Source organism: Entelurus aequoreus, linkage group LG21, assembly GCF_033978785.1.
Source record: "Entelurus aequoreus isolate RoL-2023_Sb linkage group LG21, RoL_Eaeq_v1.1, whole genome shotgun sequence".
Lineage (NCBI taxonomy): Eukaryota > Metazoa > Chordata > Actinopteri > Syngnathiformes > Syngnathidae > Entelurus > Entelurus aequoreus.
In genome coordinates this window covers 31,867,813-31,892,800 of record NC_084751.1, presented here as the reverse complement: position 1 = coordinate 31,892,800, position 24,988 = coordinate 31,867,813, and the positions used below count along the sequence as shown (strand labels likewise).

At 37.9% G+C, this 24,988-nt stretch overlaps 1 protein-coding gene across 3 annotated transcripts in view; it reads right to left on the bottom strand.

Annotated features, from left to right (window-relative positions):
- Positions 1-22,875, bottom strand: part of chd1 (chromodomain helicase DNA binding protein 1) — a 52,900-nt gene extending 30,025 nt beyond the window's left edge. Inside the window, exons 1-12 of one of the 3 annotated variants that reach the window (XM_062031481.1) lie at positions 22,729-22,875; positions 16,202-16,316; positions 13,807-14,014; positions 12,533-12,652; positions 12,281-12,465; positions 11,073-11,344; positions 10,712-10,937; positions 9,671-9,771; positions 8,724-8,902; positions 8,450-8,574; positions 8,156-8,372; positions 6,719-6,808 (exon numbers count right to left, since the gene is read on the bottom strand). In XM_062031481.1, the coding sequence (XP_061887465.1) occupies positions 6,719-6,808; positions 8,156-8,372; positions 8,450-8,574; positions 8,724-8,902; positions 9,671-9,771; positions 10,712-10,937; positions 11,073-11,344; positions 12,281-12,465; positions 12,533-12,652; positions 13,807-14,014; positions 16,202-16,254 (1,776 nt within the window). In that variant the 5' untranslated portion in view covers positions 16,255-16,316; positions 22,729-22,875. Of the gene's footprint in view, positions 1-6,718; positions 6,809-8,155; positions 8,373-8,449; positions 8,575-8,723; positions 8,903-9,670; positions 9,772-10,711; positions 10,938-11,072; positions 11,345-12,280; positions 12,466-12,532; positions 12,653-13,806; positions 14,015-16,201; positions 16,317-22,341; positions 22,426-22,519 lie in introns of those variants that run through there. The other 2 variants (XM_062031482.1, XM_062031483.1) reach the window with 2 other exon arrangements.
- Between the last annotated feature and the right edge of the window lie 2,113 nt (positions 22,876-24,988).

The following is a 24,988-nucleotide window of genomic DNA, read 5'->3' as shown; positions in this document are numbered from 1 at the left end:
TTTGTTTGCAGAGAAATGTTGAATTTGAATCCAACAACAGCATCCCCACTATTATACATGGAGGTTAAAACATTCTGCTTTGTAATGTTTCTCTAAGGGTACAGTGCATTGAGGGACTGAATAACAGGGGCCATGGCATATACCATACAATGCTGAGTGTTGTTCAAGCTTTCAAATGACCCAAAATATACTGTCAAGGCAACAAAAATAGTGGCTCAAAAAGTAAATAAAAGCACAGTAAGTTCCTGAAGAAGCCTAGCCAGTGTCCGGACCTGATTCCCAACAGAACATTTTTGCAAGGTGCAGTAATGTAGTTGCTCAGCAACAGCCGCACAATCTTCAGTATATAACGAATAAAGAAGAATGGACCAAAAACTTAAAAAAAAGCTTCAAAACGGTGATTCGTTTTGCGATATTTCTATATTATACATAAAAATGCTAAAAAAAAGCGGAAATAAGTGAAGAAAGACATGTTACTTTGAGACTGTCAATCAACATAATCTGGTCTCAACGTGCCACACATTGGAACAATATGCAATAATTTACTTTAAAAAATATTTACGCAGACGGACCAAGTTCTATCGGTTTGCTTTTAATTGTTTTACAGCTTTCTTTATTCTTTATCCAACATATTTAGTAGTTTTATCAAACTTAAAGCATCCAATTTCTGTTTCATCGCCTAACTTTCAGCTAGCTAGCTGCTAAGCTAGCAAAGCTAAGCCCGGTCCGAAGTTACTGCGCTGTTCGCCACTCAAAAGCTAAGTGCTATCTTTATCTTTGTGCTTCTAATTATTTTAAAGCTTTCTTTATTTCTTTTTCAACATATTTAGTAGTCTTATCAAACTTAAAGCATCCAATCTCGGTTTCACCACTGTTCAGCTCGTCCCGGTCCGAAGCTACTGTGCTCCGAAGGCAGCAAGCACTCAATCACAGGACACTGTGCCTCGCTTATTGATGATATTTTTACCAATGATTTTGATAAACATCGCTCTCGCTTTTTGCCACCGCTGTTTCACTGCTCAGTGCTATCAGTGCTATCTTTCTATCTGTGTGCTTCTAATTGTTTTACAGCTTTCTTTATCCCTTCTCAAACATATTTTAGTAGTTGTATCAAACTTACAAAGCACCCACTCTCTGTTTCACCACCTCACTTTCAGCTAGGTCGCTAAGTTAGTCCCAGTCTGAAATTACTGCGCAGTTCGCTGCTCAAAATCTAAGTGCTATCTTTGTATCTGCATGCTTCTAATTGTTTGACAGCTTTCTTTATTCCTTCTCCAGCATATTGTAGTCGTATCAAACTAAACAAAGCACCTAATCTGTTTCACCACCACACTTTCAGCTCCCCAGCTGTTAAGCTAGCGAAACTAAGCTAGTCCCGGTCCGAAGTTACTGTTCTCCGAAAGCTCAGTGAAAGAAACAACAGAGTCTGGTTGCTCCACTGCTGCTACTTGCTCCTGAAGTTCGCCATTCAAAGCTGAGTGCTATCTTTTGATCTGTGTGCTTCTAATTGTTTTACAGCTTTCTTTATTCCTTCCCCAACACATTTAGTAGTCTTATCGAACTTACAAAACACCCACTCTTTGTTTCACCGCCTCACTTTCAGCTACCTAGTTGCTAAGCTAGCGAAGCTAAGCTAGTCCTGGTCCGAATCTACTGCGCTCCGAAGGCAGCAAGAACCTGACTCGGTGAACGAAACAAGGTAAGTATGGATTCCTTTTCTTCGTGCACCCTACTCATGGATAGGTTGGTTCTACTAAAGGGCCATGTCCGCCAGTTGGAGCAGAGTAATTTTGAAACTTTAGGCGCTGCAGACACATTTGCTAAAGTTAGCTGCAGCGAGCTGACTAGACCAGTTTGTAGCAGCCCTAAACGGCCTACAACCCACGGTGAACCGGTTCAGACGCATAATAGATTTAGCCCTTTAGCTAGTCCTACACCCGTCTACCGGACACCACACCTTAGTCATAGGGGACTCCATCACCCGGAACATACAGTTTAGTAAACCAGCCATAATTAGGTGTATTCCTGGGCCCGAGCACCCAACATTGAAGCCAATCATAGGGAGCTGACTCGCCGCAGGCATACAAAACACGTACGTCAGGCTAATCGCACCACTCGCTACGTGAACTTAGTTGTACACGTCGGCTCCAATGACACTAGGATGAGACAGTCAGAGATTACAAACAGAGACATAGCTAGGATTTGTAATCTCGCTAGAAAGATGTCTCGGCATTAAGTACTTGTCACAGGCTCCCTGCCTGCAAGAGGCAATGATGAGAGGTATAGCAAATTAGTCTCGCTTAAAAAGTGGCTGTCTAGTTTTTGTAGAGAACAGGGACTAATGCTTATTGATAATTGGCCCTTTTTCTGGGCAAACCGAGCTTGCTGAGGAGGGACGGCCTTCACCCTAACCGGGAAAGCTCCATCACTCTACCTAGGAACATAGATTACTGTTTGAGTCACACTTGACTGACTACACTAGAGCAAGCTCACCCACAAGCAACTAGCGCCTGTTAGCCCGGGTGAGGAGTCAGTTAAGCTAGAACTAACCAGCGCCAGGCATTTTACTGAGGTGGTAAATTATGAAGCGTTACATCTATCCCAGCACCAAGCAAATAATCTCAATATCACCACCATATACATTCCTAGATGTGATCGAAATTATTTAAGGCTCATCACGCAAAATAGACGTAACGTTATTAATATCAGTACTAAAGATACTATTAACAAAAATACCTCAAAACAGCCCACTGCGTATAATATGTTTTTTTTTAAAACATCAGATCATTGCCTCCCAAAGCACTATTAGGTAATGAGGTCATTAGAGACAACAATATTAATGTCATTGGTCTCAGTGAAACTTGGCTAAAACCAGATGATTTTTTTCCACTTAACGAGGCACCACTTCCTATCTATATGAGTGAACATATTACCCGTCCCCTTAAAAAGGGTGGAGGGGTCTCACTAATATCCAATGAAAACCTTAACCTTAGCCCTAACCTAAGTAATAAATATAAATCATTTGAGGTGCTTACTATGAGGTCTGTCATACCGCTACCTCTCCATCTGGCTGTTATCTATCGCCCCCCCAGGGCCGTATCCGGACTTTATCAGCACATTTTGAGATTTTGTTGCTGATCTAGTGACGCACGCAGGTAATATAATTATAACGTAGGAATTTTAATAGTCATATGAATATCCCGTTAGATTCTCCGTGTGTGGAGCTCCAGTATATAATTGATAGCTGTGGTCTTACACAAATAATAAATGAACCCACGCATCGCAACGGTAATACAATAGATCTAATCCTTGTCTGGGGTGTCATCAACAGTTACGATAATCCCATACATTAAAGTAATGTCCGATCACAACCTTATAAAATTCGAAGTTCTGACTCATTGTCAACAAACTATTAATAACCAATGCTTTAACAGCCGCCACATTAATGCTGTCACAACTACGACTCTTGCTGGCCTATTGCCCTTGGTTTTGGCACCATTCGCAAAATGATGTGGGCTATATCAATAACCTCACTAACAACTTCAACCCGGGATGAACCATTGCTCTATGCATCAGTTGGTGGCATCTCCGTGCTGCTGACATGTCTACATCCAAGAGGATCCACTGCCTATGAACTGGACTCTCACGTTATTAACTGTATCCATTCAGCATCCATTGCACCGGTCACCCAGGGGGGGTCCCCACATCTGCTGTCCCTTCCAAGGTTTTTCATTGTGCCCATTGGGTTGAGTTTTTTACTTGCTCTAATGTGGGATCTGAGCCATGGATGTCGTTGTGGCTTATGCAGCCCTTTGAGACATTTGTGATTAAGGGCTACTGTATATAAGTAAACTTTGATTGATTGATTGATAATAATACAACAAGCCGTCTACTTATAACCGACATTCGCGATCATCTGCCAGTTTTCACAATATATACAAGAAGAGGAACATGCGTGACAAAAAGACATTTCAAAGACTATGCACAGAGAAAAGTATGATTGCTTTAAAAAATGAGCGAGAAAAGCAAAATTGGGACAATGTGTACAATGAAAATAATGTTGATGAGGCCTATTGTACATTTTTAAACACATTCATAATACTTTATGACAAACATCGTCCATGGAAACAGCTCAGGAAAAAACAGAGAAAGAACAATCAACCATGGATGACAAAAGGATTAAAAAATGCATGTAATAAGAAGAATACATTATATAAAAAATGTATAACACAAAGAACTGCAGAGTCAGAAAATAAGTACAAAAAATATAAAAACAAGCTAACTAGCATACTACGGACATGTAGAAAAGATTATTATAGTCAATTATAAGACAGAAACAAAAACAATATGAGAGAAAATTGGGGAATCCTCAATAACATTAGGGCTGCAACAACTAATCGATTAAATTCGATTACCAAAATAGTTGGCGATTAATTTAGTCATCGATTCGTTGGAACTATGCTATGCGCATGCGCGGAGGCTTTTTTTTTTTTTGGTTATTTTTTTGTTGTTGTTTTTTGTTTTATAAACCTTTATTTATAAACTGCAACATTTACAAACAGCTGAGAAACAATAATCAAAATAAGTACAGAAACAGTACAAAACAGCGCCAGGGCGGCGGTGAGGCTACGTCTCATGAGGTGGCGTAAGCTAGCCAATGATGTGTCATGTGCAGCTCACGTGACGACGGTGTCTCCTTTGCTGGAAAAATTCGAAAAATGGCGCAGGAAACACTACCGATAGTTTAGCGGAGAAACATCTTGAGGTTATTGCTTCAATGGAGAAAAGTGTACGACCTAAGTCGTCAAAAGTGTGGGAACACTTCACTTTAAAGACTTCAAAGAAGAGCGTTTCCTGCAAAATGGCACGGAAGTACAACATTGCTTCTGGAGCACCTGAAGACGAAAAATGTTGGAGCCCACAGTACGTAACTTTTTAAGTCCATAGTGGCAACAAGCATTCATGAGTTCAACTTTTTTGTGAGTAACGTTAAGTTATGCCTTTGTTGCAATGCGGGGCTGATAATGTGTCTCCGGCACATTTGACTCCGTTTTGAGAGAGAAAACGCACGGTTACCAATTTCGAAATAAACGTAACGGACAGAAATATCTCAGGTTGGTTTCATAATGGATCAATGTAGCCGGGCCGATAAAGCTATATAAATATATTTAGATTTGAGTGACGCTTTAGTATAACTAAACGTTATGAAGGTGCTGGAATGTTTCATGCTATTATTCAGAGGCAGCCTAAAATGAATCCTTTATTATTCACAACAGAAACGTGTACAATATCTGATTCAGTTCTGATGAGTTACATTTCTGTGTTATTGTTGGTGTATGCTGCACCCCCAATGTCCACAACATGGTGCCAGTATGCTGGTTTTTTTCAATTAAATACTGGAAAGGATAGAAATGTAGTTTGTCTCTTTTATCCGATTATTAATCGATTAATCAAAGCAATAATTGACAGATTAGTCGATTATCAAATTAATCATTAGTTGCAGCCCTAAATAACATTATTAAAAAACGCACTAAGAGGGATTACCCCAAATACTTCTCAGACGGAAACGTAAATAATGACAACATGAAGGAAGTGGTTGAACGCTTCAATAATTACTTTGTAAATATTGGATCAAAATTGGAGGAAAGGCTTCCAGACAGTTTCAACTGAGGACTTCAATGACAAAGTAGATAGAAATTCCAACTCGATGTTCCTCACAAAAATGACATAAGAGGAAATAGTTAAAATCGTGAAAAAATGCAAATCTAAGACTTCAATCAATTGTAATGGAATTGATATGGAAACGATAAAAAAGTTATCAGAGATCTCAGGACCAGTAACCTATCATTTTAAAACAGGCCTATTCCCAAATAAAATGAAAAGTTGTACTGATTTATAAAACTGGAGACAATTTAACAAATTATAGACCTGTTTCTTTACTTCCACAATTTTCGAAAAATATTGAAAAACTGTTCAATAACAGATTTCATTTATCGAACCGAAAATATTGAAATTCAACGCTATAGTGAATTTGCAAACAGTTAAAATGATCCACAAAGCAAACCTGCTACCCAAGAATGTACAAAAATTCTTCTCAACAAAAGGGGAGAAATATAACCTCAGATAAAAAATGTATTTCAAACATTTGTATGCACGTACAACACTTAAAACCTATAGTATATCAATCAGTATGTGGAATTAAATTATGGAATGGATTAGGTAAAGAAATCAAACAGTATACTAATATGATCCAATTTAGGAAACTGTACAAGCTAGGTGTTAAAAGTACAAAGAAGAAGAACCATGATAAACATTCTGAACATATTGATAATCTTATTCATATCAATATATGAAATACAACTTCACCTTTTTTTTTTAATGTTATTTATGGAGTATATTGTGAATAAATTGAGAATATATTTATTTATTTATAACATATGGAAAAGACAAACTGGAAATTGTGATGTATCTTGTTGTAATTGTATGCATGTTCAAAATAAACTCAAACCATAACCATAACCAATAATTGAGCAAGCCACAAAAGCAGGGAGCACATGTAAACTGTTCACTGCCAGTAGCACTGAAAGTACTAAGGTCCTAGCAGCCCTGACGTGGACTAAAACAACAACTTGATTCTCCTTCAAATGAGTTTATAATGGAAAATCTAACAGAACAGAGTCTCAAATAAAAGGCTATAGATTAGAAAGTAGCCTCTTACCTTGTCTTTAAGAAGAATCTCATATGTGGTAAGCAGGATGTTGAATTTCAGCCTCTTGGCATGGACATGCATCCACTCGTGTGTCCTGATCTAGTAAATTGAGGCAAAAGGTGTAAAATGAGCACATTCAATACAACAGTAAATTGCAATTGCTAGGGTATGACTGCATCTGTCTGATTAGACAATAGGAATTTTACATGCACTAAAACTATTATTCTCAAAATACTTTAGTTTTTCATTTGGATGTTACTAAGTATATTTGAGATTTCAATTATGTTAATTTCTAAATTTTATTATCAAAAATGCCCTAAGCCTAAAAAATATTGTGAAACCTTTAAGATTGTTTGAACTTCAATTCAAATGCTGTAATTTACGGTTTATAAACTGCTACTTTCCCCCCCACTTTAAACCCCTGCGCTTTGTACAATGCTGCAGCGACTTTATAGATTTCTATGGGGTTTACGACCTTCAACATGCTACAATCACATTTTGCCTCGTCACATCAGATCAATGAAATAGTTCACATTAAAATAAACGCACTCACACAATCATTTGGTCAACTATTTCGCGCGTCATGGACTCCACTCATAATGTGGAATAAAGGACAAAATGCACAAGACGAAAAAAACAGCAAAGACAATCCCGGCCATCGAAAAAAGAAAAATCCGCCGCACGGAACAAAATCCACTACGACAACTGGCTCGAAAAGCCGGGCCCTCGCACGCCGAAGAAGACAGAGCTCTCCGTTAAGAGTAGTTTTGTTAATGAACACAAGCGCCTTTGTAAATATTTCATTTTTCTAATGTGTACACCTGCAGCATATAGACTTGTGCGGCAAAGTACAAAATACAATCCGACCAACAATTTGTTGCAGTCTGCAGCCCGGAAATTAGGGTACGTTCAGTTATTAAACAAACAGTTCTTCAAACAAAATTCTGGAACATTCCTGTACCATAACGTCTATAAAAGCTGTGCCAGTCAAAATAGAAGCACACCAATAAAAGTAAAAACAGTTGAACAATTTGACTATTTGTCCAGTTTCAAAATATGACTGCTAGTTATTGATCTGTGCAAATCGTGTTTACTATCACATAGTCAACATGTTTTAATTCGATCCTTGAAGGCAAAAAATATCTAATGCAGTTACATAGGTTTTAAAAAGCTGGTTTCAACCAGCAATAATTGCAGTAATTGTTTTTAGTGGATGCAAAAAGTAATGATGCCCTGATGTTGGTCATCTTGCAGTATTCAAAATGATTCAAATCTATAACATCCCCCACCGTCACACTGTAATTGTGTATCACTTGTTCTTTGGTGGAAACAAAAAGAGCTTAAGACTCTCGTTCACTTGCACAACTGATATTTAATACAAAAAAATTGTCACTTGAGACCAAGTTAAGACAATGTGTGTTTGACTGTTTGACGTATTAATCTTACCATATTGCGACTGCGAATATCTCCCAGGTAGACAACAATATTCATCTGAGGAGCCCAAAGCTGGATTTCTCTTTGCCACGATGTTAAGGTAGAGAGGGGTACAACCAACAAGAAGGGTCCATATAGCTGGTGCTCATTAAACATATAGTTTAGAAAAGAGATGGTCTGGATGGTCTTCCCTAAACCCATCTCATCAGCAAGGATGCAGCTGTTACCTCTATGAATACAGACAACAAGACAGGTTTAGTATGTTGAGGCTACAAACGAAGAAATGCAAGGTTGATTGAGTCTTACTTGCACCAGGAGTGGGCCATCCAGTTTAAACTGTCCAATTGGTAGTCCCGGAGTTCTAGCCCATCACCTCCAATGTAAAGTGGTTGCTTTTTCATAGGAGCAAATCTGGGTCTCTGTTTCAGAACCTTCAGAAAAAGAAAATCGGGTCGGTCAAACCTGCATCTAAAACAGCAATGCTCGCTTAATGCTAGTCAAAAATAAACACTGACTGCAGCACTAAAGAAAACACACACGTTGAGATATAATTTACTTTTAAAACAGCAGGGGGTTTTACCTTGCACTCTCTGGATGGAATGTTCTTTGACTGGTTTCTGCTCATGTAGTCGTCAATACATTTTTGGAACTTCTTAGAAATCAGAGCTCCATCTTCCCAGCTGCATTCTGAATATGGCAATCCCTGCCACTTGCATAAGTAGTCTGGGTAACCAGCAGCTGACTTTTGGTTGGAATGACCTAGTGAAATATATTTTGTCATGAAAATCTATTGCAACCACATTTACCATATTATCCTGTGACAACTTTCATCAATTTACTTTTTAATTACACTTGCTTTGTTTTGCACCATGTTATGATGAAAAGACTCTGTACATTGTCAGAAAGCAGGCCAACCTATACATTTCAATCAGTTAGCCATTACAATCTTCCTTCACCAAATATTGCGGGCGATGTTGGGAATTTGTCATGTAAAAAAACGAGGACACCCAATGGTGGTGTACATTTTTCACATGACCGTAATTAGCATCTGTGGAGCCCCCTATGGGCCGTGCTCAGCATTCTTTGGAATACATGCTAGCATACATGTAAAACAGATCAAGTCCAGATTGTGTCTCTAAAGACGTTTTGCTAATTGGCAGTCATGTTTTTCCAACTATTCTTGTTTAAATTCGACACACGAGGGCTTGCCATCCCCCCAAACGTATGTATCAAATTTTGTGGTGATTCAGTAAACTTCAATTCAATCCCGACTTGAGCAGTCCAATTTAGGAGTTTAATAAAAGCGCCACTATACGGTGTATTTGTCACAAAAAAAAAAAAAAAATAGCCCAGGCAAGACAGTAGGGGTGTGTGTGCAGTTTTGCCAAATATTCTTAATGATATTAAAAATATTGTATATATTCAATACATTCTAGATTTTAAATGCTGGTAATTATTAACTCTGTTCATTTAAATTTGGACCAAAAAAGAAATAAAAGGAAATACAAAACAACATTGAAAGCACACCTATGATTCTCTCCACAAGTTGGTACTGAGAGTGCAGGTCATCAATGAGTTCTTCCTGACAACTGACATATTCGATGTCTTCTGGTGATGCCGTCTTTAACCTGGAGGGAAATACATATCACCACAGATTCTGTATTTTCAGAGTGACATTTTAATTACACTAAAATAATAGTAATAATGGACAAATATGCAATTTGTTTAGCTTTGGAAACAGTTGTGGGTAACATTCAATGTATATGAATACGATAGCCAGTGTTTACGAGAACCAAAGCTCACCAGTTTTTTGGGATACGAGCTGTGGCTAATTGTTGCTTCAGGTACAAGAAAATATTCAGGTTACAAGCCTCCTCTGCGCTAATGGGCGTAGCAAATGTCACAGTGAACCCCGTAAGATCCAATCAAAACATCTGGTCTTACATGCTAGCATTAGCTTATAGCCTACAAAACATAACTATGGTATTCCAATCAGTGTAAGAAAAAAAGAGTGTGGAAGACTGTGATAAGAATAAGTGGATGATATTTGTTGAATTAATGCAACAAATCGTTGAAAACCATGATCAAGTGTGCGTCGAGCAGACTTAGCGAGGTCGTACGAGCATAGCACTTTACAATCTGCACCATACTGGACCAGGAGTCGATTATGCCAGCCAAATATGCTATAAATTAGTTTTAAATGGAGGACATTTATCAATGCAAATATGGAGATGTTGCTGATGGTGTGTTTGATTGAGAAGCAGCTCGCAGGAGATATCATTAAAGTCCGCCCTCCAAGGTAAATGCTGTACATTACATTACTTAATAAACAATTGTAGTCTTTGTAGTACATTCTATTGTATTATTTTTGTACAATATTCCTTATCTTGTAGTTACATTATCTTATTAAACAGCATGTTATATGTTAAAATGGTGGTGTTTTGGGGGGCCACACACAGCTTAATTTGTTTTCAAATCATTTCAATGGGGCACTTTGATTTGAGATTATTTTGAGTTATGAGGTAGCACTACAGTATGTGGAAAAAAGTAAGAGATTGCTGTTTTTACCATTTCTTTTTCTCCTGTTCCTTCTTCTTAAAATTGTCCAGTTTCTTCATACCCCTAACGTTCTGCAACTTAAGGGTCTCCTCAGTCTCCCATGTGTTATGAATATGTGCCCAGTTTTTCCACTTGATTAGATACTGGTGTTCCCCTAACTCCTTGTTGGGGTTGAAATTGGTATTAGGGTCTCCATCAGCTTCTACAGCATATACCGTAGTTACACTTCCTACCGCTGGAACAGAAGAAAAAAAAAACATATTTACACTTTTGCAAATTTTAACATTACATTTCCTTTATTATGGTAGCATTCTTACCTTCCAGAAGTAACAGATAAGCACCAATAACAATAATGTGTAATGTTTCTTACCCCTTTTCCTTCCACTTCTGCTATCCATCACTCTCTCCAGTGTTTCAAATTCATCTTCCTCAGGTTGTGGGACATCTTCCCCAAGAACTTCTACCAGGTCATCAGAGTCTGTCTTCAGTTCCTCATCTTCCTTGTAGCTGATGTTGACTGTAGCCTGCCGCCGCGGCCCAGCAGAGGCTGCCTTTTGATAGTCGTCATCCTCATCGTCTGAAGACGAACGTTTCTGGGATTTCTTGTTTTGAGAGCTGCTCTTGCCATTACGAAAATTAACCCTGGCAAGAAGTAACACAGTTAACTATGCACAGAAAGCCCATAGGTTCCATATGACTTCAGCAACCAATATGGAATACAATACATACAACTAACTCATATAATTGTATATTGGGGAATTTAAACTTCTTCAAAGTAGTTACATTCGGAACTCAATCAGAAACATGTGTAAGTGAAAAACTAGCATTAAAGCATCAACTGTGCTGCACCTAACAATACAGCGACCAGCACAGAAGTTCTGTTGTCAGCAAACAAGAGACAGAGCAGTGAGTCAGCATACATTATTACTGCTAGAAGTAAAATGTTTAACTTGTTTCACTACTCAGAATCATGCTGTAGAGCAGTGGTCCCCAACCACCGGGCCGCGGACCGATTAGTACCGGGCCGCACAAGAAATTGAAAAAATTATAATAAAAAATAAAAAAATAATAATTTTTTTATTTTTTTATTAAATCAACATAAAAAACACAATATATAGATTATATATCAATATAGATCAATACAGTCTGCAGGGATACAGTCCGTAAGCACACATGATTGTATTTCTTAATGAAAAAAACAAACAAACAAAAAAAACAACTAATTTGCCTTTTGGATGGCCTAAACATACTGGAAAACCGCTTAAATCTTGCAAGCATGTGCATCCTAGGAGCAATGTAGATATTTAAGGGGTTGAAGACACAAACCTGAAAAACCTGCTACTGGAGTGGGAGAAATCATTGCATTAGTGCCAGGTTGCCATGGAATTTGGTGCATCAATGAGGCAAATAGTCATTTTGGATTGCATGGACCATTTTAAAGGGAATAGGGACATTTTCAAATGTCCTTTGTTTAATGGTATTGCATTGTTTATATAGTTATATTTTTACAAGATGGCACGGGTAAAAAAAGGGGCCGGTTCTCATTTGTATTACCTTTGAAAAGATGACAAAACTTACTTGGTGGGTGGCTTTTGACTTTTGATGGTGTGACAGGGCTCATAGTCTGACGCCGTTTCATCACTGTTGTTTTCCACAGACGAGTCTGATCCAGATCCACTTCCTGATCCAGAGTCAGAAGAGCCAGAATTTCTTCTCCTTTTGGATCCACTTGATGAGTCTGATTCATCGCTACTTGACGAGTCCTGGAATCATTGGAAAATAACAATCACTGATTAGGAAGTGCGAGTATTACACATTACACAGTATTACCTCATCAGATCCAGTATTTGAGGAGCTTTGTCTCTGCTGCTGTTGCTGTTGCTGCTGCTGCTGTTTCCTGAGCATAGCAGATCGTTGCACTGCTAAAATACTTGGATTGGACTTCCAGAACTGAGTGAAAGTGAAAGAGAAATATTTAACAACCAAGATTAGGTAAAAAAAAACTGAACATTATACAAGGTGTCCAAACCATTAAACATTGGTCTTTTTAAGACCCTCTAGCATTTTGCAGTGAACATGATGCATCAAGTTTACACAATTCAAAAGCCAGCACATCTTTGACTAATCATATTATTCTATAATAACAGAGCTAATGTTGGGTGCACAAACAGAGAAAAGTCTAATCTTGAGTAACGTTGTACTGCTAATGTCAGCTAAAAACTTGCAATATAATGGGAATTATATTTATATAGTGCTTTTCTCTAGAGACTCAAAGCGTTTAACATAGTGAAACCCATTATCTACATCTTTAGGTTACATTTAAACCAGTGATGGTGGCACTGAGACCAGGTGGGTAAAGTGTCTTGCCCAAGGACACAATGGCAGTGACTAGGATGGCAGAAGCAGGGATTGAACATGGAACCCTCAAGTTGCTGGCACGGCCACTCTACCAACCGAGCCACCCCAATAAAAAAACTAAAATATCATAAGTGAATTTGTTCCATTTTACGGTGAACTAGTTAAGAGACTAAAATAGAAAAAGTGCCAAACAGAGGGTTGTTGAATGCATTTTACAAGTCATTTAATCTTTTTGATAGAGAGTTCTGATTTTTTATTATATTACTGTGTATTTATAACATCTGAAGTGATTTATTGAAATCAAAGGCTGTATAATGCAGTAAGCAGTGTGTGTATGTACAGAGGGATGCCATGGTGTATGTTCTCAGTTCTTTGAAGATTCAACTTTCGGTGCACTAAACATGTCTTTGTAAAAGACAATCCCAAAAGAAAAAAGTAATTAAAGGCGGAGCTATATTTAACTTTTATGTTTGCATTATTGAACTTTGCAGTTCCTAGTAAAGATCGTGTTGTACTTTTAGAATAATTAGGATCACATCGTAAAACACATGAATTAACTTTTTACGGCTTTTCGTTTGATCAAAATCTCTGTCATTTATAACAAATTATAATTACAAAGATCCTGGAGAGTCTGCTAAACAGAGTTCATTATCAGAGATCATTCCACAAGTTCTAGCTATTTGTGTGGAAAATGAGCATTGAATAAAATAAAAGCATTCAAGAAAGAAGCTTCAAATAATGCTTACATCAGCGCCGGCAATGTTGGATTTATTTGGGGGTTCAATCTTTTCCTTGGATTTTTCTGTCTCAGAATCAGACTGGCTGCCAGAGTCTGAGCCGCTTCCTGAGTCACTGCTTCCTGACCGGCTGCTGCTGCTGGAGGAGCTAGAACTGGAACCTGAACCTGACTTGGATGCTGATCGGGATCCAGAACCAGATTCATCATCAGAATTGCTGTTGTATTTGGGAAAGAAAAAGAAGCATGTTAATGTTGTGCACATAGAACTGGACAAAAACCTGCATCATTTTTAGGAGCTTCAAACAATTCAGTGTTTCCCATTGCATTACAGTCCTGGGGGGGGCGGCTGTACAAATATGCACACTGTACTGCAATTGCTCCTTGACAGTCACAGGTGCACATGCACAGCAACTGTGGGTGAGGTGATAATGGATACGGAGTACTGATACAAACGTGCTCGGATAGCATAGTCGACTGTATCGCAATCGCTCCTCTACGGTTATATTACACACATTATCATCATAGACAGTACAGAGGTACCTCAACTTACAATCATTTTGAGATACGAGTTATCTATTAGCTTTTTGTTCATTTAAGTTAAGAGCATCCCTGCTGCTGCAGTTACAGTAGTAGCTGTACACAGACGGACACAATCCTGCCCCTCAAACTACCGAAACTGAAAAAGTAAGTGTGAAGAAGAAGAAGCGGGTGACCGAATGATGATAATAATGATAAATGGGTTATACTTGTAAAGCGCTTTTCTACCTTCAAGGTACTCAAAGCGCTTTGACAGTATTTCCACATTCACACACACATTCACACACTGATGGCGGGAGCTGCCATGCAAGGCGCTAACCAGCACCCATCAGGGGCAAAGGGTGAAGTGTCTTGCCCAAGGACACAACGGACGTGACTAGGAAGGTAGAAGGTGGGAATTGAACCCCAGTAACCAGCAACCCTCCGATTGCTGGCACGGCCACTCTACTAACTTCGCCACGCGAATGAGAGAAACAAACCATGACAAACATGTTCGACTGATTAGCTGACCCAGCGAGTCGATTTGACTGGAGCATCGTCAGTCCGCATCACACAAAACTGCAGCCAGCCTTCGCGGCCAGACATGTATCCATAAAAATATGGAGAAGCTGCCGATGCTGTGCTTGTTTCATGTTTCAGTTCGTTCAGTCTAGTCCTGACATAACAAACTGTACAGTCGAGCATTACCAAATCTTGCTGTCAACTCTGACCCCTAGTCTGCCACTCAAAAATGTCTGTGTGCAACATAAACACTAGTTCCTATTGATTGTTACACGACGGAGAAGAAGCCTGTAGAAGACACCTACAAAAGTCTATTACCCAAGGTAAATGCTGCACAATATATTACAATATTTCATAAACCTATTGTACTCGTTTTGACAGTAAATGCTATTTTATTGTTTTTCAAACAATATTTCTTATCTCAAAGTTTATTTTAATTTTTAAAGGGCATGTTACATGTTAAAATTGTGTTTTGGGAGAGCCAAGCAACAATTGAATTGATTTAAATTAATTTAACAGGCAGGGCTGAGTCAAGACACGAGTGTTTTGAATTACAAGCTCAGTTGTGCAGCCAATTGAGCTCGTAAATTGAGGTAATACTGTATTAGAAAGAGTCCAAAATAATCCACAAGGTCACACTGAAGACATATCACTGAGTGAATGTGATCGCTCGTCTACAAGTGATAAAGAGAACAGATGATACATTAAAAATGTGAACACTAAACATGATAAATGATTGTTTAATAAAATAGCAACGTATAGAACTGTTCTGTATGGAATATATAAATTGGTACCTCAGCTTGCAAATGCCCTATATTACAAATTTTGGGATTCGCACTGTGTCTCAGCTAACTGTTGTGTTAAGTTGTGAGCAAAAATGCGGGCTACGAGCCTCCCCACTATTAGTTAGCATAGCGAATGTCACAGTGAACCCTGAAAGATCACAACCAACACATCCGGTGTCTCACTCGCTAGCATTAGCTAATAAGCAAGACATAACTTTGTTTTTCCAACCATGAATGTGAAGAACAGTTTTGAGAAGAAGTGGACAATATTCATTGAATAAAAAGAAATAATGGGAAAAAAATATTAAGGTGTGCATGTAGTGAGTATTTTTCTTATTCAAATATCCATCATATAACCAATTAAACGTGTATGTCAATGCATCACTGTACTTTAAATGACTTGTGTTATCTGGTGACATGTCAAAAATAAAAAACAAAGTTGAATGAACTTGACCTTCAGGTAAGGTTAATATTACATAAAATTCAGAGAAGGTGGTCTATTTCTGTGAAAAAAAGGTTGTGCTCATTGTGAAGCTTTATTGAAATCATCAAATGAATGTAAAGTAAAATATGGAATACCTTGATTCTCCACTGCTGTTGCTGACACTTTCATCCTCGCTACGTCCTGCCATCCTAACGTCTAGAATGTAGACGTGCCTCAAATATATATTATGTATACTGCAACGTCCCTCACCTGCAATGAAAGAACATACACACCATAAAATATGCTGCATAAAAAACAAGTAACATCATAATTAACAAGCGCATGAGGGGTCCAAACTTATACCAGACACCTGACACATTTTGTTCAAAAAACAAGCTCTCGTACTGACTGGTATAAACAAGCTAGGGAAATTATATCAGTAGAAAAACTGCATTTAGTTCAGATAATAATGAGTCATATATTGGAATATGGGATCTATTATTTACATTTTTTAAACTATTAAAAGGAACCTAAAATATGACTTATTTTATCTTGGTGGAAAATATTGGACAATGTGTTGTAACGCTTATGAGATGCGATGCAAGTGTAAGCCACTGTGACACTATTCATTTTTTTAATATATAAATGGCTGTGATGATAATGTAAATGCGGGATTTCTAATCATTGCTATGTTGGAATTCTTATTAATATTGATACTGTTGTTGATATTATTCATTTTTGTTTGACTATTTTTGGATAGTTTTGTGTCATGTTTGTGTGTCCTCTCAATTGCTCTGTTGATTGCTATTCTGAATGTTGCTGGGTTGGGTTTGGTTTTGGAATTGTACTATTATGGTATTATTGTGTATAATTTTTATGGATTGATTAATAAAAAAATACAACAATTAAAAAAAAACAAGCTTTCTGAATAAAGCATCCACACCAAAGCCTTGTAGGATAGGATATGTAGATTTTTTTTTTTATCCCACAATGGGGAAATTCTGTGGGTTGTTTTAAAGATGACAAAGCAAATTATTTTATATAATCACTGATGAATTAATTTTATTTTTTACAATTCACTGCTGCAGGCTGAACATGTTTCTCAAAACGCACTTTGGACCCTCGTGGTAAAACGAATGGGCTACTTGCAACGTAAGTGCTTAATATTGTTGAGTTGAGTTTGAATTTATTTCGAACATGCATGCATACAACATGATACATCACAATTTCCACTTTCTCTATTCAACATGTTCGAAAAAGGAGTAGGAAAAAGCAGAGCTTATTTAATCCTACCCCTTTTCCTTTACGTAGCAGTTGCTAAAACTTTGGTTCACTTCCTGTTCTCAATTTATTCACAATATACTCCATAAGTAATAATAAATAAATAAATAATAATTGGTGAAGTAAGTTATATTTCATATGGTGACATGAGTAAGATTATCTTGAAAATGAATGGATGGATGAGATAAATTCAGAATGTTTATCATGGTTCTTCTTCTTTGTACTTTGTAAACACTTTAAGTTTGAAGAGTTTCTTGAAGTGGATCATATTAGTACATTGTTTGATTTTTTTGCTTAATCCATTCCATAATTTAATTCCACATACTTATATACTGAAGGTCTTAAGTGTTGTACGTTCGTACAAATGGTTTAAATTACATTTTTCTCTAAGATTATATTTATCCTCTTTTGTTGAGAAGAATTTTTGTATATTATTGTGTAGCAGATGTAATTTGCTTTGTGTATAATTTTAGCTGTTTGCAAATTCACTATGTCGTGGAATTTCAGTATTTCTGATTAAATAAAGGGTTTGTATGTTCTCTATATCCAACATTATGTATTATTCTAACTGATCTTTTTTGTAACACCGTTAATGAATGAAGTGTACTTTTGTAGTTGTTTCCCCATATTTCTACACAATCACTCAGATATGGTAACACTAGCGAGCAGTGGAAAATATGGAGGGATTTTTGGTCTAGAACAGTGGTGTCAAACTCGTTTATATTGAGGGCCACATCGCAGTTATGGTTGCCCTCAGAGGCCGCGTTTAACAATGAGTAAAATATGAATATACATGTACATATATAAAATACATTAACAATATTTTTTTTTTTACATAAGCTGCAAAAAAAATCTTAAAATTTTACTTTAAAAACTGGTAGCTCAGTCACCAGAATTTTACAGTAAATGCAGTGTTGTTTTTTTTAAAGCATATAAAAAAAATGAACAAATGGAATGGGGACGGCGTGGCGAAGTTGGTAGAGTGGCTGTGCCAGCAATCGGAGGGTTGCTGGTTACTGGGGTTCAATCCCCACCTTCTACCATCCTAGTCACGTCCGTTGTGTCCTTGGGCAACACACTTCACCCTTGCTCCTGATGGCTGCTGCTTAGCGCCTTGCATGGCAGCTCCCGCCATCAGTGTGTGAATGGGTGAATGTGGAAATACTGTCAAAGCGCTTTGAGTACCTTGAAGGTAGAAAAGCGCTATACAAGTATAACCCATTTATCATTTATTTATAATGGAATGGAAAAACAATACCACTGTTTTTAGCAATAAAATTCAAGCAACAGTGCTGCCAGGTTTTTTTTTTTTACCATAAAATCATGTTTCAATGATTTTTTTGTTATTTTTTTTAATGTTTTAGTGTCTTACTGTATATGGAAAAAAACAGTACCAAAGTGGATTTTACGGTAAAAAACTCAAGTCGGCGGAATTTAACCGTAAAATCTATTGTCAATTTTACAGTCTGCAATTTGATTGATAATTTGTTTTGAAATCATGAGTCAAGCAGATATTTAAGTACAGTATTTATCTTTATGTTACCAAACAATATTTTTGGAATACATGATAATATAATATTTTGATGTTGATAATATTGAATTTTAAAAGATATGCAACTGCATGCAGTACATGATTTTAATGTCAAAAGGGAAATAAATAAGAATAAGAATAAAAAAATATTAAGCATTTTTAGGGCTGTCCGATAATATCGGACTGCCGATATTATTGGCCGATAAATGCTTTAAAATGTAATATCGGAAATTATCGGTATAGGTTTCTAAATTATTGGTATCTGTTTCAAAAAGTAAAATGCATGACTTTTTAAAACGCCGCTGTGTACACGGACGTAGGGAGAAGTACAGAGCGCCAATAAACCTTAAGGGCACTGCCTTTGCGTAATATCTACGGCTTTTCACACACACAGAATGCAAAGCATACTTGGTCAACAGTCGTACAGGTCACACTGAGGGTGGCCTTATAAACAACTTTAACACTGTTACAAATATGCGCCACACTGTGAACCCACACCAAACAAGAATGACAAACACATTTCGGGAGAACATCCGCACGTAACACAACAGAACAAATACCAAGAGCCCCTTGAAGCACTAACTCTTCCGGGACGCTACAATATACACCCCCCGCTACCCGCTACCCCCTCCCCCACCTCAACCTCCGCATGCTCTTTCAGGGAGAGCATGTCCCAAATTCCTGTTTTGAGGCATGTTAAAAAAATAATGCACTTTGTGACTTCAATAATAAATATGGCAGTGCCATGGTTGACATTTTTTTCCATAACTTGATTTGAAATTATTTTGGAAAACCTTGTTACATTGTTTAATGCATCCAGCAGGGCATCACAACAAAATTAGGCATAATAATGTGTTAATTCCACGACTGTATATATCGGTTGATATGAATCGGTAATCAAGAGTTGGACAATATCGGGATATCGGCAAAAAAGCCATTATCGGACATCTCTAAGCATTTTATTAACGCATATTATTTCTAGGCTTTCGCAGACCACATAAAATTATGTGGCGGGCCAGATTTGGCCCCCGGGCCTTGAGTTTGACAACTGTGGTCTAGAACATGTTTTGCTGTAATACATAAATCATCACATTTTCGCAGAGGTATGTTGTCTGTGTGATTAAAATCCTTTATCAAAACTTTAGTCTTTTGGGAACGTGCAAAATGGCCTGTTAAAGGCCTACTGAAACCCACTACTACCGACCACGCAGTCTGATAGTTTATATATCAATGATGAAATCTTAACATTGCAACACATGCCAATACGGCCGGGTTAGATTAGTAAAGTGCAATTTTAAATTTCCCGCGAAATATTCTGCTGAAAACGTCTCGGTATGATGACCTTTGCGCGTGACGTCACGGACATATTGGGACACCATTGTGGCCAGCTATTAAGTCGTCTGTTTTCATCGCAAAATTTCACAGTATTCTGGACATCTGTGTTGGTGAATCTTTTGCAATTTGTTTAATGAACAATGAAGACAGCAAAGAAGAAAGCTGTAGGTGGGATCGGTGTATTAGCGGCTGGCTGCAGCAACACAACCAGGAGGACTTTGAGTTGGATAGCAGACGCGCTACCATGAGTATAGCTTTGGCTTCCAAACATTTGATCGCTTGCTCGTACGTGCGTGCCGCTATGTGCATGTCACGTACGCAACTTTGGGGAAATATATGTGCTGTATGAACTTTACGGAGGTGAACGGTACTTTGGGCTGTGGGATTGAGTGTGTTGTGCGGGTGTTTGATTTGTATTGGTTGGTTATATGGACGGGAGGGGGGAGGTGTTTGTTATGCGGATTAATTTGTGGCATATTAAATATAAGCCTGGTTGTGTTGTGGCTAATAGAGTATATATATATGTCTTGTGTTTATTTACTGTTTTAGTCATTCCCAGCTGAATATCAGGTCCCACCCGCCTCTCACAGCATCTTCCCTATCTGAATCGCTTCCACTGCCCTCTAATCCTTCACTCTCACTTTCCTCATCCACGAATCTTTCATCCTCGCTCAAATTAATGGGGTAATCGTCACTTTCTCTGTCCGAATCGCTCTCGCTGCTGCTGGCCATGATTGTAAACAATGTGCAGATGTGAGGCGCTCCACAACCTGTGACGTCACGCTACTTCCGGTACAGGCAAGGCTTTTTTATCAGCGACCAAAAGTTGCTAACTTTATCGTCGATGTTCTCTACTAAATCCTTTCAGCAAAAATATGGCAATATCTCGAAATGATCAAGTATGACACATAGAATGGACCTGCTATCCCCGTTTAAATAAGAACATTTCATTTCAGTAGGCCTTTAATGCATCCAGCGGGGCATCACAACAAAATTAGGCATAACAATGTGTTGATTCCACGACTGTATATATCGGTATCGGTTGATATCGGAATCGGTAATCAAGAGTTGGACAATATCGGGATATCTGCAAAAAAGCCATTATCGGACATCTCTTAGCATTTTATTAACGCATATTATTTCTAGGCTTTCGCGGACCACATAAAATTATGTGGCAGGCCAGATTTGGCCCCAGGGCCTTGAGTTTGACAACTGTGGTCTAGAACATGTTTTGCTGTAATACATAAATCATCACATTTTCGCAGAGGTATGTTGTCTGTGTGATTAAAACCTTAATCAAAACTTTAGTCATTATGGAACGTGCAAAATGGGCCTGTTAAAGCATAAAGGCAGGATCCAAGAGGCTGGGCGAGCATTAATTAAAGTGACAGATGTATGGATGTAGCATTAGCCAGAAGCGGTGTAAGCCCTTTGGCCCTGGCCGACTGGGGCCTAACAGGCCTTCACAACAATAGCCCATAAGTTGTTGAAAACAACCTTTAGCCCAATGCTTGTATTTCACCTAACTATGATACACGCTTCCAGTCATCAAAGTCTCAATGGTGACATACTGGTGTCAGTTAAGTCATCTGGTGATGGAAGACTTTTCCGTTCTGCAAGCCAAGTAACAGCATTGGCTGATGGCGGGGGGAAATCGTTTGTATAGACGCTGCTAACCAAACCATCATCAGTAAGGAAAATATAATAAAAATAATAATAATAATATATGCACAAGTACAAAAAGCACTCGTTGGCTGCACAAATGCTAACATCAATGTCGCTACAACCACAATGTAAAAAACGCTGGCTAGTTGTTATGATAATGAGCAAAGGCATGCCACGCGATTGAAGGACATTGCGTACCGCGATATGATAGTTTGCCGTGCAGATATGAAAGTTATCGTGTTATATCGACGTGGTAAACATAAGTGTGCGGCGAGAGATGCTAACCTAGCACAACAATTAGCCGGTTGTCAAGGAAAGTCGTTGGCTAGCGCGAGCGAGCACGAGGCTAGCACGGGAAGCTAACAAAAATGAGCGAACTTTGCGCGTCCGCTCAACCGGCGAGAAATCGGTCACGGGCGGCGAAATACCCCCACAGTGAGTCCAACAAGCGTGGCGCTATGCAAATAAAGACGTTTGACGCACCTCGGCACGGCACTCGGCGTCCCAATGAGGCATTAAAAAGCACACATATACAAATGAGCTAACTTCAACTCCATCTTGTTTTCATCCCGACGCTCACTTCTCGCGGCTTTTAGCACATCAACATGTAAGCTTGACTTTTTGCATAACTATAGCACACGTCGTCGTAGCGCATAGTTACCTTTAACGTTGCTCTTAATATGTCTTAATCCAGAGTCTCTTTATTTTGAGCAAATATGATATATAGCTATGTTGCGTTAGCTATTAGCTAGCCAGCTAGCTACCCCGATTGGGGAAATCGGTCCTAAAATGAGCCAGCGGAGTCAAGCTTTGACTCTACCGTCTCTCAACTTTTCCAAAAAAAAGGTAAAAAATGAAAAAACGCTTTACGCTGAAATGGAGTACGGAATCCCAAGGTGGCTGGTCAAGTGAGACGGAGTAAAGCGGGCATTTCATTCCAGGATGTTCGGACAGCCGGTCTCCGCCATGACGCCGTACATTCGCTCCACTCGGAAACCCCGCACAGTGACGTCATCATCGGACTGCTCACCTTCCATCCAGAATTGTTTTCTTTTTCTTTGGTTTAATAGCACCTTCAAAATGCAGTCGTTTATTATTCTCGTTATAAATAAAGATATTCAGTATGGTATTCAGGAATAAAAGAAAGGTAGAACAGTGGTTCTCAACCTTTTTTCAGCGATGTACCCCCCTAATCAGAGCAAAGCATTTTTGGTTGAAAAAAAGAGATAAAGAAGTAAAATAAAGCACTATGTCATCAGTTTCTGATTTATTAAATTGTATAACAGTGCAAAATATTGCTCATTTGTAGTGGTCTTTCTTGAACTATTTGAAAAAAAAGATAGGTTTTTATTTATATTTATAAAGGATTTTTGAATTGTTGCTATTTTTAGAATATTTAAAAAAAAATCTCACGTACCCCTTGGCATACCTTCAAGTACCCCCAGGGGTACGCGTACCTCCATTTGAGAACCAATGAGGTAGAAGATAGATAGATAGTAGGGCTGTGAATCTTTGGGTGTGCCACGATTCGATTCAATATCGATTCTTGGGGTCACGAATCGTTTCAAAATCGATTTTTTTTTCAATTCAACACAATTCTCGATTCAAAAACGATTTTTTTCCCCGATTCAAAACGATTCTCTATTCATTCAATACATAGGATTTCAGCAGGATCTACCCCAGTCTGCTGACATGCAAGCAGAGTAGTAGATTTTTGTAAAAAGCTTTTATAATTGTAAAGGACAATGTTTTATCAACTGATTGCAATAATGTAAATTTGTTTTAACTATTAAATGAACCAAAAATATGACTTATTTTATCTTTGTGAAAATATTGGACACAGTGTGTTGTCAAGCTTATGAGATGCGATGCAAGTGTAAGCCACTGTGACACTATTCTTTTTTTGTTATATAAATGTCTAATGATAATGTGAATGAGGGATTTTTAATCACTGCTCTGTTGAAATTGTAACTAATATTGATACTGTTGTTGATAATATTCATTTTTGTTTCACTACTTTTGGTTTGTTCTGTGTCGTGTTTGTGTCTCCTGGTTGCTGGGTCGGGTTTGGTTTTGGAATTGGATTGCATTGCTATGGTATTGCTGTGTATTGTTTTGTTGGATTGATTAATTAAAAAAAAAATTTAAAAAATTGTTTTTGAAATAATTTTTTATTTAAAATATCTATTTTTAAAAAATGAGAATCGTTTCTGAATCGCACAACGTGAGAATCGCGATTGGAACTCGAATTGATTTTTTCCCACACCCCTAATAGATAGATAGATAGTACTTTATTGATTCCTTCAGGAGAGTTCCCTCAGGAAAATTAAAATTCCAGAAGCAGTGTACAAAATTGAGATCGAATTTAAAAAGTAAAAAGTAAATAATGGGGGTATAAATGGAAACAAAATAGAAAAATATTACAATAGAATAAAAATAAAAAGCAACAATGAGAATAAAAAATATAACAGTAAAATAAGAATATAACAAGAGAAACTAGGCAGTAGTGACCATGTTATGAAAAATTATCGCACTGTTATTGTTTTGCATCCCCTGTCATCCTAGTATTTGACAGGGGATTGTATTTACATGATAAATCGGGTGTGTTTTGACCTCCGCCAAACCCCTGAGGCCGACTCACCGAACCCCTAGGGTTCGATCGAACCCAGGTTAAGAACCACTGTCCTAGATCAACCTAACCCACCCGCCCCAACCCCCTCCACATCTCACCCCCCGGATTGTAAATAATGTAAATAATTCAATGTATATATTCTGATGATTAACTTGTGTGATGACTGAATTATGCTGATAGTATATATTTGTACCATGAATTGATTAACGTGGATAATTTGAAAAACGTATTCGGGTGTTACCATTTAGTGGTCAATTCTACTAATAAAAGTTTCAATCAATCAAAAAAAGGGGTGTCAAACTCATTTTAGATCGGGGGCCACATGGAGAAAAATCTACTCCCATGTGGGCCGGACTGGTAAAATCACAGCATGATAACTCAAAAATAAAGACAACTTCAGATTGGTTTCTTTGTTTAAAAATAGAACAAGCACATTCTGAAAATGTACAAATCATGATGTTTTTTGTTTTGTTTTTTACACTTACATGTCACGGTTAA